General features: G+C 38.3%; 1 protein-coding gene across 1 annotated transcript in view; it reads right to left on the bottom strand.

Moving 5' to 3' along the window:
• The window catches only part of aldh1l2 (aldehyde dehydrogenase 1 family, member L2), a 31,558-nt gene that overhangs the window by 12,689 nt on the left and 481 nt on the right, over positions 1–18,388 (bottom strand). Inside the window, 12 exon segments of the mRNA XM_042511508.1 lie at positions 91–210; positions 1,193–1,340; positions 1,764–1,855; positions 1,982–2,107; positions 4,828–4,904; positions 4,907–4,931; positions 4,934–4,963; positions 6,138–6,227; positions 7,917–8,018; positions 8,097–8,262; positions 12,054–12,288; positions 15,297–15,441. Of these exon segments, the coding sequence (XP_042367442.1) occupies positions 91–210; positions 1,193–1,340; positions 1,764–1,855; positions 1,982–2,107; positions 4,828–4,904; positions 4,907–4,931; positions 4,934–4,963; positions 6,138–6,227; positions 7,917–8,018; positions 8,097–8,262; positions 12,054–12,288; positions 15,297–15,441 (1,356 nt within the window).

The raw sequence follows: 18,388 nt of genomic DNA, 5'->3' as shown, positions 1-18,388 counted from the left end.
CACAAAACCTTGTGCGTGTATGTGTGTGTGTGTGTGTGTGTGTGTGTGTGTGTGTGTAAAATCAAATGAGCGTATATTGATGGGACTCACTGATCCATCAGTAGGGTTGATGGTATTGTAGGTCTTGCCATTGTCTGCATCCTCAAACTTGCCATTGATGAAACACTGGTTTGGCATTTTCACCGTCATGTTGTTCACTTCTTTGGTTGCCTGAAAACGAAACAGCAGAGACAGAACAGCAATCACAAATCACCCAACCCCAAACAGCCACCTCTGTGTACATCTTAAAATATGATGTGTAAAGAAATGGGTTGATTTCATTCAAAAAAATGCAAAGAAGTCAATGAGCAACTTAAAAATAAGACCTAGAAATTAGTGAAAAGTAGAAGAATATCAGCTGCAAATGAGCAAATAGAAAAACAAAGCAAACAAACAAACAAACAACAGCATAAAAATTGGGAAAGCAGCAAAATTAATTAATTAAATTAATTAAAATATTAAACAAGGAAATGACCTGAAAAGAAATGCTTAAAATTTAAAATAATTTCAGAAAATAATTTAAACATGTTTTGTTTTTTTCATTTTTAATTACGTATTTTCCCAGCTTTTATTAACACAGATTTTTTTAAATATTGAAATGTGTAGGACATTTCTTGACGAGTTGCTCTTGGCCTTTTTTCCAATGTTTTTGAAAAAAAAAAGCCAACACTGTTCACATTTGAAAGGTTTGAAATACTTGTGAAAGACATCTGACTGCAGCACAAAATTAATGCTGATTCACGTTTCAAAAAGCTAAATGAAAGGATCAAACTTTCAAGAAATTATCTCAAATCTTACTGATGAAATTATTACAATGATTATATATTTGCACAAACTTAGAGTCAAGGGCCACATCTGTGGCAAAAATGGTGTTTTAAGTTAATGCTGCAGCGAACCCAACATTTCCTACGCTGCAGCTTCACATTAAAAATATGTAACTGACTACACATGACTTTTATTATGAAGGGGTCACAGGAAACACTGTGTGTTTTTCAGTGAGCTTAGAACTTACTGCTGTCGTTCATCAGAAATGTGTCTGTGATATTAAAACACATACGAGTGACTACAGGTGTCGCCAAATCAACCAGGACTGAAATATTCGACTGCAACTTCAATGAAAAATCAGCTGGGGTTCACTGTTTGCAAGACTCACATAGTCGATGACCAGTTCCTCCTCCTGGTCCTCTCCTCTCAGCTTGCGGACAAACATCTGGATGAAGTCCTGGAAGGTGGTGGCCATGTACACGTCCTCGTTCTGCAGCTGGACAGCAGGACATTTCTGCTTCACCTCCTCCACCAGCCTGGAGACAGAGACACAGCGCCTCATCAGGTCACAGTAGCTGCTCTTACGGGTGAAAATGTGGGATATATATGTATTTCTTTATATATTTGGGGAAAAAAATTAGCACTCTCTTTGGGTCAGTTTTTGTTTGTTTATTACTTCTTTTTTATTTTTCTCTAATTTTACAAACTTCTTGCTTTTTTTGGCCTTTTTCTTTCTGTATTTTTAAATATTAAATATTTATCCAGCTCATATTTTAAAGGGTTAACCTAGACAGTCAGCAGATAACGCAAATAGACAGTGGGTAGATACTAATAACCAAAGGGTCAAACTGCAGACCGTGTTAATGTTGTAAATGATCAAGGATATTTAAAACAAAAGCAGGGAAAAACATGACTTGATCATCTGATAAAATGATCTCTGCACCGGCCTCCTCCCTCACCTGACCACGTCCATGGAGGCTGCTCCAGACTTGAAGAAGTCCGTGGTGTCCTCGATGGCTGGGACATTGCTGAGGATGCCCTTCCAGATGTTCTGTGATAAATGAAAGTAGTCTCAATCAACAACAGTCTTTTTGAGACAAACACCAGATTAAAAAAACAGTCCAGATGAACATGTGTGGGTCCTGCTAAACAATGTTGTCGACCACCGCTAACTTACCCGGATCTCCTCCGCCATCGTCTTCTCAGCATCAGTCAGCTCCACACTGGAGCTTTCCCCAGAGGAGAAGTATTTAGAGGCAGGGATCATCTTCCCATCTTCAAACTGCAGGTTCTTCACCAGGAGCTGTAAAGCAAAAGCACAAAGGATCAAACATATACAGAGACGAGATCAGAGAGGACAACACACACAATTATAGCTCCATTAGACCATTTCACTGGAGGATTGTCCTTGTCCCAGTATACAAGCAGCAGGGGAGAATCCATTTATTGATGGAAGTATGTCTGACTCCTCAAAAGTAGGTGTTGATACGTCCCCTTTCAGCTAGTTGCTATTGGACCTTCTTCCTGTTGACCTATTACGTCACATACCAAACAAGTTAGCAAGCGGCAAACAGGTTGCATGTCCAACGGTGAAAACATGGATAACTTTTCGGTGCTGTACATTTCATACACACGCTACACTTTTATTGGAACCTTCATCTTGGTTAATTTTCTTCCCTTCTTCTTCTTTTGTTTTTCTTGGCTTTCTTCTACGAATTTATGCTGTTTGACTTTGGGGTCAACTGCATTATCTAGATGTGTTAGTCCAACTTTGAGACATTCAACTTAGTACGATTCCAGTGACACAAACATGTTTACATGAACTAGTACAGTGTAGGGGTGTAATGATCCATCAATCTGCACTGATGTTTTGATTAAATGAGCAACAATCATGTATCACCGACGCAAAGTGAAATCATCTATCCATAACATCCTCTCTCGGATGCGCCTTTATTTTGAAATTCTGTGTCGCACAGCGTTAGGTGAATGATGGCCAGTAGACAAGAGAAAGACAATGAGGAGAACGGTATTTACTCGGGGATAAATCATCAGTGTGGAATTGTTTTGTTTTCGGAGAAACTCAGGGTTAACAGACAGAGCACATGTAATATGTCATACCCACGAAGCACGACATCACTGCCGGGCATCTCACTTTGCTAACCTCTAACAGAAACAGCTACTCTGTTTCAAGTGTTTGACTAAAAAAACACGCAAGTTGAAATTCATCCGTGCTAGTAAATGTAAAGTGGTTAAGTTACAAGAAGAGGAAAAGTTTGCTAGCCATTAAGCTAATGTATGTTATGTAAAATGCCATAGGCTTATGCTAACAACATTAGCATTGTGTATACGTGAGGGAAACATGAATTACAAAAGACAGTTGTATTGTCTGATTGTGTCTATAATCCAGGATTTGAGGATGTTGGGAGAAGTTTGTCTTCAAGTCAGATAACCCTGAAGTTTTAAAAAAAAAAATCTGGTCTGACTTAAAATTAAAACATTTTTTCCAGAAAAAGTTTTTAAACATAATGAACCAGTTTTAATTATTTTCAATTATTTATATGTTGTTTTTATCTTTTCAGGCCAAAAGTAACGTGTAGCAGCTTCCTCTGTAACTGACTGTGTTAAATGTACAGATAATATTGGCAGATATCCATCCCTGCCCCCTAAACTGAATCAATATCGTATCGTGACAGACTTTGTGATATCAGCAAATATTGCATCATTGTCCAAAGAATCAATATAATATTGTATCATCATGAAACCAGTGATTTACACCCTTAATGTTACATGTATTTTAAAAGTCCAGTTATACATGGACTAACACAAAGAGTTTCCACAGTCATGGAAACCCTGTAAAAGTCAAAAGTTTGGGAAATCTTGTTACTGGTAATGTAATGTAACAGCAAATTTATCTTGCAAAGCTATCGATAACTAATATGCAATAGGGGTGTCAAAGTTTACAATTTTTTCTACACGTGTAAACGGGACTTCTAACCGACGTGTACCCGGTTACACGATTTATGATCTTTTTCTATCGCAGTTGCGCTATATAACCACTAGATGGTTCTGTCTCCATTCAAATACCTCCTAATCTCATTAAATCAAAGCCATTCCAGTAGTTAGTTATCGGACAAAAACGTTCATTCAGCGAACAGAACTTAAAAAGTAGGCAATCCATCTCACCATTTAAGGCTTAGACCTACTTATGACAGAAAGTAAAATGAGTTGAAAATAAAATCATCAATTTTGACAGACAAGAAAATGTACAAGTGAAAGCTGGAAAAGGTTTAACCTTCTTTTTTAATCATTGTTTTAACTATTGCTCACTTTTGTACAATATATTTTTTTAAGCTCCGCTTGTTCATCGCTTGTTGCTTGTTGTCCATGCGGCCCCGAGTCAACTTGAAGTGACACGACACTGGCTGTGGCTGCGTTTTTTTTTTAATATCAACGTAACATTGCCACCTGTGCATCTATTATGTATGCGGATAACTGCATTAGTGGGAACATTTAAGTGTATAGTTAGTTAATGTTATTATCTTAAGCTTTCAGGCAACATTATCACCCCTAAAAATACTATTGGTGAGAAATGAACGAGGAGGAGGAGAGGAAAAAATGACGTGTAAACGGTTATTGATTTTTCTGAACGGTTATGATTTGTTATCCGTGTACCCGTTTACACGTGTAGATGTTGACATCCCTAATATGCAATGTTGACCAACGTTTATCTCCCATCATGTGCGTATGTTTCTTTCCTTTTTACCCTATTCCCTTCATATGTGCCAGCTAGCTGAATTACAATTACAAGCAAGCAGGGCAAGAGGAAAAAAAAATGATGGGTCCCATGAAAGGTCATGGAGAAGTTTTAAAACTTTGTCCATGAAAATGCGTGGGAAAAATAAACAAAATAATATGACTTTTTCTAGCATCTTGTAAACGTACAGACTGCGTGTGACTCATGACAAGCTGTGTTTCAGTAACTATGCAGCCTTAAAAGCTGCTGCACAACAAACAGACACTCACAGCTTTCCCGTCAGTTCCATACAGCACGAGCCCACTTTTGGTAACCACGCCGGGCTGGGACACCCCCTCCAACTCCAGGGTTGACCGGCCGGCACCACCCCCCCCCCAACAGGGAGGAGCCGTACAGGGTGACAGACTAAGGAGAACATACAGACAAATTATTGGATTAAGAAATTTTAAAAAAAACCTAGGTAAAAATCTTAAATATATCTGAAATATTTAAAATATTGTTACATAATTATTATACATTTTAAAGCACTTTTTTCCAAGTTTTGTTTGCCTTTTTTTTAGGTTATTTTCTAATTTTTTTTGTTCAAATTTTTTTAATTCAATTATTTATTTATGTACCATTTACTAGTCACGTTCTTGTTTATTTTTAGTAATTTCTTCTTTTTTTCTTGAGCAACTTGGTAAGAAATGTTCCACAAATTACAAGTCATTAGTAGATTCATAAAATATTTTTTTAAAAAGATACAGAAAAAAATCTAAAGAAAAATCTAAATGAAACAGAGAAAAAAAGCTAGTGAAAAAAAAAGCTAGTGAAAAAACCTAGATTTATAATAATAATAATAATAATAATAATAATAATAATAATAATAATAACAACATTGAGCATTATTTTTAAGCATTTTTTCCAAGCCTTGTTAGCATTTTTTCTTTTCTTTTGTTCTTTTTTATTTCTTTCTGTTTCTTTTTTATTTCATTTATTTTATTTTTATTTTTTTTTATTTTTAGTAATTTATCTTAACTTGTCCTGTCTTTAACAACATGGTAAGAAATGTTCCACAAATTGAAAGAAATTAGTACATTTTGAATATAATTTTTGAATTATATTAACAAAGTCAAGAAAAGGTATATTTATTCATTCATTCATTGTCTGTAACCGCTTTTCCTCACAAGGGTGCGGACTAGACTATCGCAGGGCCGACACATATAGACAGACAACCTTTCACACCCACAGTCAAGTCATATTTATAATTATTTTGATTATATATCTAAAATTATGTCACAGAATTATTATTATTATTTTTAAGCACTTTGTTCAGATCATTTTTAGCACTTTTTTGGTGCTAATTTTCACCTTATTTTCTTGAACTTTCAACCGATGACATTATACTGTAAGCCCACAGTCCAGCAATACCAGGACTTGTTGACACAGCGTTTACGTTACTGAATATCTGGTTCATGCCAAAAATATCTAGATCTAGCCACCCATACTTCTACAACAGCCACCTTTGTGTGCGTGTGTGCGTGTGTGTGTGTGTGTGTGTGTGTGTGTTTTCTTGGCTCGTGTATTCCAGGAAACACACCTGACCATCAATGACGGTCCAGGCGCCGGGTACTTTGTCATGGCCGCGTATCCAGTTGTGGATGGCCTGGGCTGGCTGGGCTAGGTTGACCTGCAGGACAGAGAGACAGTGGGGTCAACGTGCCGTCGGCTCACATTCACTTTCAGACCGGATCGCCTACATTTCTGAGAATGAGAGGGAAGCCCAGCAGCTGGCTGCCACTAGCTGAGCCACACGTGGAAAAAAAAAACATGCTGGAAGAACTAAGAATAGTACATTCTCACACACACACACACACACACACACACACACACACACACACACACACACACACACACACACACACTGCCAGCAACGTGGCTCGCAGTGACAAATCAGAGAGCAGCAAAGATCAGCCCCACCTCTGACAGATAAACAGCAGGCGGACACACACTCTTACATATCTGGCCCTGAACAACGTGTTGAGCTGACGGTACATTTCCACACGGTTCTCCGAGTGACTTTTCTACCGTGTTTATGACTTAATAACAAATGGAAAAAAAGATTTGTAAGGCTCATTTTTGCAATTTACTTTTTATCATCTTTGAAAACAGGTGAAAAGAAAAACTAGGAGATGAATGTATTTTTAATGCTGTGTGAGCTGCAGCTCTGTGATGCTTTCAGTCTGATGAGCCAGCCATCAGTGTTTGATGGAATGACACTTGCAGTTCACTGCAGTACAACCGACCCCACAATTTAATTCAAAACTAATTATTTAACCCTTTCAAACCTGGAGTGACATCACTTTTCTCGTGCTGCTTTCAGACGCCTTTCACAAATATTTAACCCTTTGCGCTTTGAATAAATTGGTGCGATTTCTTACAAAAACATGGGGAAAACATTAATGAGCAATTTGATAAAGAACGCTCCACAAATTACACGAAAGTAGTAAGAAAGTAGATTTAGCAAAAGATTTTAAAAAGCTCTGGAAAACGGCGTTTAGAATTATCATAATTATATATTTTAAATTATGTCACAAAATTATAATGATTTTTTAAGCACCTTTTTCAAGTCATTTCCTCTTTTTAACTGTCTTTTACTTTTCTTTTTTCTTTTCAGTTTTTAAATGATTTGAAGTCATTTTCTTGTACTTTTGTGTTTTAAATTATGTCACAGAATTATTTTAAAAAAATTAGTAACTTCTTCCACGTTATTTTCTTGTTGATGTTTTTTTTCTTCTTCTTCTTCTTTTATTTCTCGCAATTTTTTTTTCTTTCGTTGCTCATTGCCTTCTTTCAGCCATAGTAGGCAATGTAATATTTCACTGCTCTTACACCTTCCTGATAATTCCCTGCGGTTTATGGCATACGATGGCCCAGCAACTCACACCAAAACTATCTAGATTGATAAACAACTCTGTGGGTAAGAGGAAAAACATGTTATTTTGATTTTTTAATGAACTGTCCCTTTAATGTGTCAGATACCAGCAACAGTGGGCTCAAAGTGAGAAGCTGCTTCCTACTTATTTATCCATCAATCTTTTAGATTCATTAACGCCTCGTACTTTGCCAACAAGAAATTACATCTAAATGAAAGCAGCTTTTAAAAGCCATATCTACATTCCACTGACCCATCACTCTGAAACGCCTTTTTAACCAGCCACTGAAAGCAGTGACAGTGCATCAAGTGGCAAATACACTCTGAGGCAGTTCCACACTTTGGCCAGCTGGTGCTCCAGCCTGCATGAACGTAAACAGGCCGCAGCATTTTCATATCACATGATAGTATTTGTGACCTTGACCTGCTATCTGCAGCGCTTACCTTGGCGTTAGACTTTTTCTGAATGCCTTCGTAGCTCGCTCCTTCCTCCGTCTGGGGAATTTGAGGGGCTTTTCCATCAGCAATGAGCTGCACCGACTCCACCTGAAACAGGAGTTTGAGCATGATGCCTAAGTTTTTATATATAAAAAGGGGTTAGGGTTATGAACCCCAGGTGGTTACCATAGCCTTGATGCCCTCTGGGAAGAGGAAGCGGTTGTAGAGTGTGTCCACGGTGTCGTTGGGTTCCACCTCACACTCCCTCTGCAGCAGGATGGGTCCGGTGTCCAGTCCATCATCAGCCCAGAACACAGAGAATCCAGCTTTCTTATCGCCATGGATCAGGGTCCTGGTGACACACACACACACACACACACACACACACACACACACACACACACAGGACAGTGAGCCAACCTTGGAGCGCTGCCGAAACACACTTAGATACAGGACAGAAAGTAGGCCATAAACCTGAGCCAAACGGAACAGAGTCAGATAAAGACAAGATAAAAGCTGACTGATGTTGATCAAACTGAAACAAACAGGCTGTCTACTGTTGCTTTTCATTATGCAACAGAATATATTCAGACATCTTAAGTAGAGCCCAACCAATATGTGATTTTTGAGAACAATACTTATACCGGTTTTATAGTGGAATAAAATTCACCGATTACCAACATGGCGATGGATATAGTAAATTGTTGAGCTGGAATGAAAATGCATCATTTCTATGTGGATTGTGCACTGATTTTGCACCGATATGACTGTGCAAAAGTACTCCGAAAGGCTGCTTTCTTAAACAAAGAACTTCGATTCAACAATTCATGTATTGAACATTACACACAAACAAAAGTAAAGAATAAATAACAATGTGTGTGAAAGGCTCATATTGGCCAATAATATCTGTTGACCAATATATCGGTTGGGCTCTAATTTTAAGCACTGTTTTATTAAGGCTGTCAAAATACATTTGTTTTACTGATTCAAGTTATACTGTACGGAAACATTGAACTGCAAGGCCAGAAAGAAAACCCCATCAGTAACATGTTACTCAAGTTACTTGTTACAACAAGATGTTTTCATGTTACAAGGTACTTTTCTTGTGAAACATAAGATGTTTTTTACATTATTACAAGATATTTTCATTTTATCACACACTATTCCTGTTTTAATGTTTTCCATGCTTTTACAAGATGTTTGCCTTGAAAAACACAATCTGTCAACCCCTACTCCACAACTCAGTAACACGTTTGATCTCATTTGTCTGATTTATAGAAAACACAAATGTAAAAACGTGTTTTTGTAGTTGTATTATTTATTGGTACATTAGCTGTTCAGGGCACTTTGGACAGACCTAAGCCAGCAGTTTGTCCCCTAGTCAAAATAATAAGCTGACTGTCTCCTGTCTCTGGCTTTATTAATCCTTAATGGACGAAACGACTGCAACTAACAGTTACTTTTGTTGCTGTATCTGACGATTATTTTCTTGATTATTTGGTCTATAAAATGTCCAAAAATGGTGAAAAACGACAATGGCTGTTCCAAAAGCCTACCATGTTCTTAAAACCAGGAAATATTCACGTCTGAGAAGCTGGAATCAGTGAATTTTGACTTTGTTTTTCTTTAAAAATTATTCAAACCAATTCTCAATATTCACATTAGTTGGTGATTTAGTAGTTGACAACTAATTGATTATGCAATGAATCACTGCAGCTACATGAGAATGGTGTCAACATTTTTTCGAACTCTTTGAAAGAAAAAATAAGTATTTTTCCCAAAACTCTTCCTGACTTACAATGTGTGTTTTAAGCAGCTGGTGGTTATGTCATCACTGACAAACAGCTTAATTTATCCTGGAAGTACATGAGGCACAATTTGGGACAAATTGGGATATTTAGAAAAGCAGCAAATCTTAAAATCTAAAACTCACAGTCTTGGAGGAAATATGGTAATAAGTGGTTTTACTGTTAAAGAAAAGGAGCAATTGACTGGCGCACAGTGGAAACACAAAGAGAGACCTGGAATAGAGATATAGTGAGGGTGGGGAACACACAGACTGGCCGAGTGAGAGATAAGAAAAGCGGCTCGCCAGGAGGTTAGAACTGGTTTAAACCCCCGTTACACACTGATAGCTGCAACACTCCTCTACTGCTACTCTGACCCGCAAAACTCACAGGTTGCTTTAGGGCAGCTGCTTGGCTTTTAGATGTTATTTGTTTGATTTTGTTTGGTTTATTTCACTTTTATAATTTTATTCTTTATAACCCTTTGAAACCGAGGAAGACATCACTTTTCTTGCTCTTCTTTCAGATGTCTTCCACAAATATTTAAATCTTTGAATCCAAGGCAAATTAGCTTGATTTCTTTCAAAAACATGGAGAAAAAGGCAACGTGGAACCTGGAAGAAACGTTCCACACATTGCAAGAAATTAGTAGATTTAGGAAAAGTAATTTTTTAAAGGCTAGGAAATTTTTTAGAAAAGAATCTAAAAGAAAAAAGAACCAAAGCTAGTTTTAAAAAAATCTATATTATACATTACATATTCAAAATTATGTTAAAAAATTATTAGAATTTTAAAGCACACAAGTCTTGTTTGCCTAGTTTTAAACTTTTTTCTTTTCTTTTGTTCTTTATTCATTTACTTTTTTTTAAAATCAATTTTCTGGTAATTTTTCTTGCTCATTTTTCAGTTTTCCCTTATAGTTGTTCATTACCTTCCTCCCATGTTTTTAAAAGAAATCAGATTTAAAGTTTTTGTGTTTTTTTATTTTCCATTGCAACACTGCACTATAGAGTTTCCCACGCATGGCAGCCTGCCACGACTGAAACATCTGCTGCCACATATTGATTTTCTATTTTTAAAACTGGCACATTCATAAGGAGCACTATTAGAATAAAAATAGCATTTGTTTATTTGTAGCATCATAATCTCACAGTGTGGTGCACACTCTAGGCACAGAAAGCAGCAGAACGCCAGCTGCATTGATTGTGAAACGGTTTATTGCGCTGGGTCTAAAAGTTTGTAGTTCTTCGCCACTGCAGCAGCTGTTCCTCTTATCCATCCATCTGATCAGCTGTGATTGGTCACTTCTAACATTTTAGATCACTTGAACAAACACCACACTGGTGTTTGTTCAAGTGATCGTTTTTCTGATAAGTTTGGCTTTAGTGATAATTTGATGCTATAAAAAGGGGGGTTGACATCATGATTGACAGCTGCGTGTCTGTGAGCTCACAATCAGTGGCATTGCATGTTATTGGTCGGGCGAGTGCGTGGGCGGGAACGTAATACCATGGACATCGCTGCTGCACAGACTGTAGCTCCAAATTATCTCATATCTGAGATATTTTGGCTTCATTTTTCACAGTAGGAGGAAGTAAAGACTTGTTGTCCATCTTTATATAGAGTCATTGGCGTGACACAATAAAACCGATTTCATTTATTCCTTCTGTTAACAAGCTTTAATTACCACATGCCATATGATGAATGTCCCTGATTGGCTGCTACATTTCCAAGTCTCTGCAGCTGTCAGTTAATATATTAAATGTGTGTCATGTCTCCTGGCTGGCTGCCACACTCGGCAGGAAGTGCCCGGCTGCTACTCTGATATTCCCCGCCTAGTTTGAGCGTAATGTGTAATCTGTCATCATGTGAGTTATGTCAATGTCACTGTTGTCACTGCTTTACTACTGGGAATCTATAAGGGCTGCAGGCCAAAACAAAGTAACAGCAGTGATAGCCTTTCACCTGAGAATCGACATTAACCCCTTTTTTACCATCAGAGCAGTAACACACGCAGAGATGGGACTGTGCATTAAAACCATACTCCACTGACTTACACTGTACATGTAGTTCAGTTTACTCATCATAAGGACAGACAATGCACAATCGCAGAAAAATTCGTCTGAATAAATTAATGAGTGTTGCTAGAGTTGTGCCCAATTCCCCTAATCGCAATTGTTTGGTGTAAGATCCTGCAAGATCCCTTGTCTTTGCGAAACTAGGCATTAGTTGCATTTTTCGCTACATAGTCAAACAACTTGATTTGCTTGACCACTATCTCTGAAACACATTCCTACTAAACGCAACAAAAAAGATAACATAACCCGCAACTTCCACCCTCCCTCCTCTTCCTCACCAGTTGATGGCGGAGGCTCCTCTGTGCAGGGGCAGGATGGAGGGGTGGTAGATGATGGAGCCATGCTTGGGGTTGTCAATGATGTTCATTGGGATAAACTGTGAGCAGAAGGGCATGACGTTGAGCTCGGCACCCACTGCCTTGTAGGCTTCAACCACCTCTGGAATGGGCTTCCCCTTGACCCTCCACCGTGGGAACTTGAACACCGGCGTCCCGTCCTTCTCTGCTGCCACCGCTGAAAGAGAAGAGTTGACTGATTTAATATGTAGAGCAGAAATTGTGTGCATTGTAGAAGTTGGGCTTTATGGTTGGAGCTCTATTCAACATTGTGGAATATGAACCTATGACCACCAAAATGTATTAAGTTTATGCTTCAGTCAAAGTAGATGTTTGTGCCAAAATTGAATAAAATACCTCAAGGTGCTGAGACACTGCGTAATGACAATGAGAGGAACAAGATCACAATGACCTTGACCTTTGACCACCTAAATCTAATCTGTTCATTGCGTCCAGGTGGACGTTTGTGCTAAATGTGAAGAAATTCCCTAAAGTAGCTCTTGAGATATCACGTTCATAAGAATGACACAGAAAAGGTTACAGTGATCTTGTCTTTTTACCTATGATGACCAAAATCTCATCAGTTCATCTTGTAGGCCAAGTGGATGTTTGTGTCAAGTTCTAAAAAGAAACTCCAGGCATTCTTGAGATATATTAGTTCATCCTTAAAATCCAGGCAGATGTTTTTGCTAAATTTGTAGAAATTCCGTAAAGTAGCTCTTGAGATATTAAGTTCATAAGAATGAGACAGAAAAGGTTACAATGACCTTGACTTTTGACCTATGACCACCAAAATCTAATAAATACCCTGAGACCAAGTGGATATTTGTGTTAAATTCTAAAAAGAAACTCCCACCAGGCATTCTTGAGATACTGAGTTCACAAGAATGACACAGACAAGGTCACAATGACCTTGACCTTTGACTTTTGTCAACTAAAATCAAATTTCTTGTATTAAATTTGAAGAAATTCCCTAAAGTAGTTCTTACGGTATCACATTCACAAGAATGGAAGAAAAATTGTTACAGTGGCCTTGACCTTTGACCTATGACCACCAAAATTAAATTAGTTCATCACTGAGTCCAAGTGGACATTTATACCAAATTGAGAGTTCTCTCAAGGCCTTCTTGAGATGTGAAGTTCATTAAAATGGGACAGACAGATGGATGGATGGACAGTTGGACAGTTGGACAGATGTACTTACAAGCCGAAAACATAATGCAGAAAAGTCCTGCAGAAAAACCTAAGTGGGTACTAAAGGAATATGTTTATGCCTAGAAAGAAAAAGAGAGGACTAAGCTAAATACCAGAGAGAAAATACTCCGAGGAAAGGAAGACAGGCAGAGGTCAAAAGGGCAAGTGACAGCTGATGATGATGCTTCCTGGAAAGATTGCATCATACCAAAGAGCGCCGCGCTACTGTAGACTTTTCACCTCCGAGCTGCATCTCAGGGCCACACAGGGCCTCCCCCACACAGACAATGGAGCCACTATCCCGCAGCTAACGCAGGATAAATGCCTGCCTTTGTCCAAGAGCACTGTAGAGTCAACACGCATCTACCTCAGCCACAGCACAGGCCGTGATGACCCACACAAGACCCAGGACACAGACTATCACAGGCCGGCCCGGACAACATTTTCTGTCTTATTAAACAAAACACTTAACTGTGTTTATTTATATTTCTCCCTGGACATGGAGGAATATATGCTGTAAAGTCCCATGTTCACTAGATCTATATTTGATAAATATACAATTTAATATCGATCCACAGCCAATGAGTGTTTCTGATCTGGTTGTACAGGAATTCTCACTGCTGTAGACCTCCTCTTTGCCCTGACAAAGCTTTTAAAAGACTTTAGTTGTAACCCAGGAGTTATCAACAACCACCAAAATCAGTACATTTACATGCACAGTTGAGCGGAGCTACGGTTTTATCTCAATCAGGCCTTTTAATTAAACTACTGTCATTGTCCAGCACCACAGGAGAATCCAATTATTGATGGAAGTATGTCCGACTCCTCCACCGCAGGAGATATTCCTCTTTTCAGCTAGTTGCTATTGGACCTTCTTCCTGTTGACCTATTACATCACATACCAAACAAGGCAGAAACGTGAAAACATGGATAACTTTTCGGCACTGTACATTTCGTACAACCTCTGCGCTGTACTTGGTACCTTTGCCCTGTTTTTGTTTTCTACCCTTCTTCTTCTTTTGTTTTTCTTACTTTTTTTTCTATGAATTTATGCTCATAATCTTCTATGTCAAAGCCCGGCACGGCGACTATGGATCATGCGCAGAACGCCTAGGCCAGTTCAGGTCCAGTTGAGCCGTATTGTACGCAGACAGGATGCTACGATTCTGCAGGGCTGCCTGCCGTTATAAGTTCTGTATTTCCACATCAGTTTTGAGTAAAACAGACACCTTTGTATTTCCTCATCTCTGTGACAGCAAGAAACTGAAGTAAAAGGTAGTATAGAGTTATATAACTATCAAAACACCATAATCACTGTCTATTTGTGTTGACAACCACATGTGGAATGTGGAAAAAATTGTCAAGCCACTGTTTCTCTAGATGTGCCTCAGATGAGATGCAGCTGAGATACTTCTGACCGATGGTGCTCATGCAGGCAGTGGGGATGCTCTAATTTGTTAACAGGGGCGCCAACATAAAAAACAAAAGGTTCTAAGCTGATCCTGCACTGTTTCCATGTGCAATGTGAAACCGGCCTAAATCGACCCCCAACCACATTATCTAGGTGCGTTGGTCAAAAAATTCAACTTCAACCCGTTTCAAACGGACTAACATGTTTACATGAATTTTAAAAGTCCAGTTTTAGTCAGACTGACACAATAAATCAACTTTTTCTAACATCATGCAAACACACTGTATGTCTTGAGGTTGGTATTGTTTTCACTTTTTCTCTGTCTGTGTCTATGTGGACAGATTCTGACACTGTGATAGTGTTGCAAAATGAAAGATGCAGTCACAAAACTTTATAGGAGTGTTGGTGAGAGAACAATGAAGGCTGAGTTCAAAGATGGGTGTGGTCAGAGCAGAGGGGCCGGAAATAGAGATCCTGTAAGTAGGGAAGGGCCCACTTTACCCCCTTCACCCAGCATTTGTTTTGTTTTAAGATACAGAAACAGACTGAGTGACAGGTAAGAGAGGAGAGGGTTAACTCACCCAGGGGGTCGGCCTTGCCATCCTTGTCGGGGACTGTGAACACGCCCACCACCTTGTGACCCTGCTTCCTCAGGTTGCTGTACACCTCCTGGCCGAACAGGCTCTGGCCAATGATGGCTAGTTTCAGCTTATTCTGGTAATAATTCTACAACAATAACAAACACAAACAGGTTAGTTTCAGTTTCACCTTGTCACTGTGCAGTGCTGGAAAAGCTGAAATACTCATCTGCACTTTGTTTCATTCAAACTACAGAACTCTGATACTGGATCTCTGTGAGCTTTGGCTCTGTACAAGAGGATTTCCCACAGTCTCTACTGACCTTGTTAGTTTCATAGATGTTATGCAACTGGTAACAGAAAACACAGTGCAGAGGTGGTCTTATCAACAGGCCACTGCAGGAGACACTGTGTCATTAGCACCAGGGGGCCACAGGGGCCAGAAGGGAGAGGGGCCCCACAAGGCAAAACTCTTAAAGGGCCAACTACTTTACAAACTATATAATGCACAAACTATATAAAAATATACAAATGAAACCATCTGTCCATCAATTACAAAATTAATTGACAACTATTCTGTATAATTGTATGAGTAATTTTTCATCCAAAAATATTTCATGGTTACAGTTTCTCATAAATACCTCATAATGTATGAGGCTGCTTTTCCTTTAAATTATTCAAATTATTCGATTTTTTTTAACTTTATTTGCACATTTTTCCATGTGTACCTCTACTTTTTCAATACATTTTCCTTCACTAATCTTACACAAATAGAGTATTTTTTTAATGCAGTGCTATTACTAGTTAGAAAGTAGTTTTACAGTGTTGTATTAGTACTTAAATGTTGGCTTAGATTAAGTAAAGGATCTAAATACTTCCTGCTGCAGACTCAGACGGCAGACAGTAAATGTTTTGCCAGTGCTGAGTTCTTGATTTTCCTGTAGCACCGGTACTGACAGAAGAAAGAAATCACATTACTTTTGTTTAAGTTTATTTAACAGAACCTTTTCTTCTTACAGTATTTTTTGGTGTCAAGTCTCCAGTCTTGTTCATGTTTCAGATTCTTTGAACACGGCACAAACCCTGCCCTTATATGGTGTTTAAGGGGTGTTACCTGTGCTGACAGGTGTCTTATGATCAGTGGGATTCATTATTGAGCAGATTTGGATGGTAAAGAACGTTTGGTGCATCTGGAGTTGACTTCTCTTATATTTTATATTACCAGAAAATTAAGAGAAAAAAATGAGAAATGTGTAAAAATGTTTCTGCATGAGGCCCAGTGGCGCATATTAGAGCTACATTACGTCAACAGCTACGGAAAATTAATTTGTCCTTTCACTGGACACTCACTGGACTTTCATTAATTTTTACTAATTCAATTACTTTTATAGGCCTGGAAAAATGTTATTGTGAAATTCCACGACCTTCAATGACCATTGGAGCCCTGATTACTAAGTTCCTGTTTAACTGACAAAGAGTAAATCCACACAGCAAAATGTTCATATGTTAAAACCTAAAACCAAGGTTTCGCACATTTTACATGCTTTTTATCCTTCTTTTTTTTTTTTTTTTTAAATAATTTAGCTTTTTTTGTTTAATGTTGGAATTTCCAGCTCAGCTCCTACAATTAGTCTAAAATAGATTGTGGAAACTAAATTGTTACATTCACACTGTTAAGGTCAAAAAATGCTCCATTGAAACTCATTCAAACTGACATTTTTGATCCCACAGCCATCAAAGCATAAAAACATGCATTGCATTATTTCTGGGTGTCATTCTGGGCTTTTGCCCAGAAAAAAATGCTATTTCCACTAGGTGCACTGTCACAATCAATGTTGCTGATAATCACTAACATATCCCAGGCTGTGATAATTTTTTAAAAAAAAGTAGTAGTAGTAGTAGTACATTGAAAATAATTCATTTTCTGGTTTGTTTGTTTGTTTTTTTCATCTAAAAACATAGTGCCATCATGACAAAAACCTGGCATTTAAAGGGTAAACACTCTGAAAATGTCTAAAAATTATGATTAGGACTGATGTCAATTAAAAAAATAAACGCAATTAAAGTAGAAAAATCATATTAATGTATAACAATTTTCATAGCCTGGTTTTTTAAAGTGCATTTAGTGTGCAGAGCAATATAAGTGTGAGTATGTATAAAAAATCAATGTTTCTGATAATCACTGACATATCCCAGGCTGTGATAATTAAAAAATCTACTAAGCATGTAGTAAATTAAAAAAGAATTTACTACATGCATTACATTACATTACATTACAGTTTGTATTTTTTATTCAAAAAACATAGTGTCATCATTAAAAAACAAACCAGCTTGATTTTGAAAATTTCAATTTGTGCACAGAGCATTACAAGTATGCATAGGGGGGCCCTAAGGGTTAATAAACTAATCAATTACCAAAATAGTCAACACTTTCTCATCTAATCATCAACTAATAAATTATATTGTCAGACATTTGTATAAAAAAAAATAATGTATTAGTTGAAAACAGCTTGTGTGGGATTCAGGGGGCCCCATGCTTGCCTTTTCCCTGGACCCCCAAATCACTACATCCACCCCTGTTCCAACAGTCATTAAATCTCCCTGTTGGTCAAAGCCAACTCTAAGAGAAGCTATTGGCTGACAGAGAACACAGCCCTAAACCACAGAGGGAGAAGTTACGGCAGCCCCCTCCCATCTGACTGCAGCAGCACATGTGTGCAGGGAGGTCTCAGGTTGCTGTAATGAACGCTCCTGTCAAGCTCACGAGGCACCGTCCAGGACTAGAACAGTGCGTTTTGCAATGTGCTTCCTGATGCATTCAAAATAAACTTTTTGTTTTCTTTAAAGCTGTTATTCAAAGCAACTTTCTGCAGTGAAACAGCGCACTTAGAAATCACAGTGCAAAAGACAGCAAATCCCTATGCATGAATGGTGCACAGCCTGCTTCCTGTGAGCTGCCTGCAGGATCGGATCTACAGTAAGCCCCTGAGTGTGGAGCTCATATGCTGATGCAACTCCTCCAGATCTTGTACAGTAGCGTACAGACAGAGAGGGAGAGCGCAGAGGAGAGAGAGAGGGCGAGAGATGAGGGGGCA

Source organism: Plectropomus leopardus, chromosome 22 (genome assembly GCF_008729295.1).
Source record: "Plectropomus leopardus isolate mb chromosome 22, YSFRI_Pleo_2.0, whole genome shotgun sequence".
Taxonomy (NCBI): domain Eukaryota; kingdom Metazoa; phylum Chordata; class Actinopteri; order Perciformes; family Serranidae; genus Plectropomus; species Plectropomus leopardus.
Note: the sequence above shows the minus strand (reverse complement) of the source record. Positions and strands in the feature narration are given on the sequence as shown.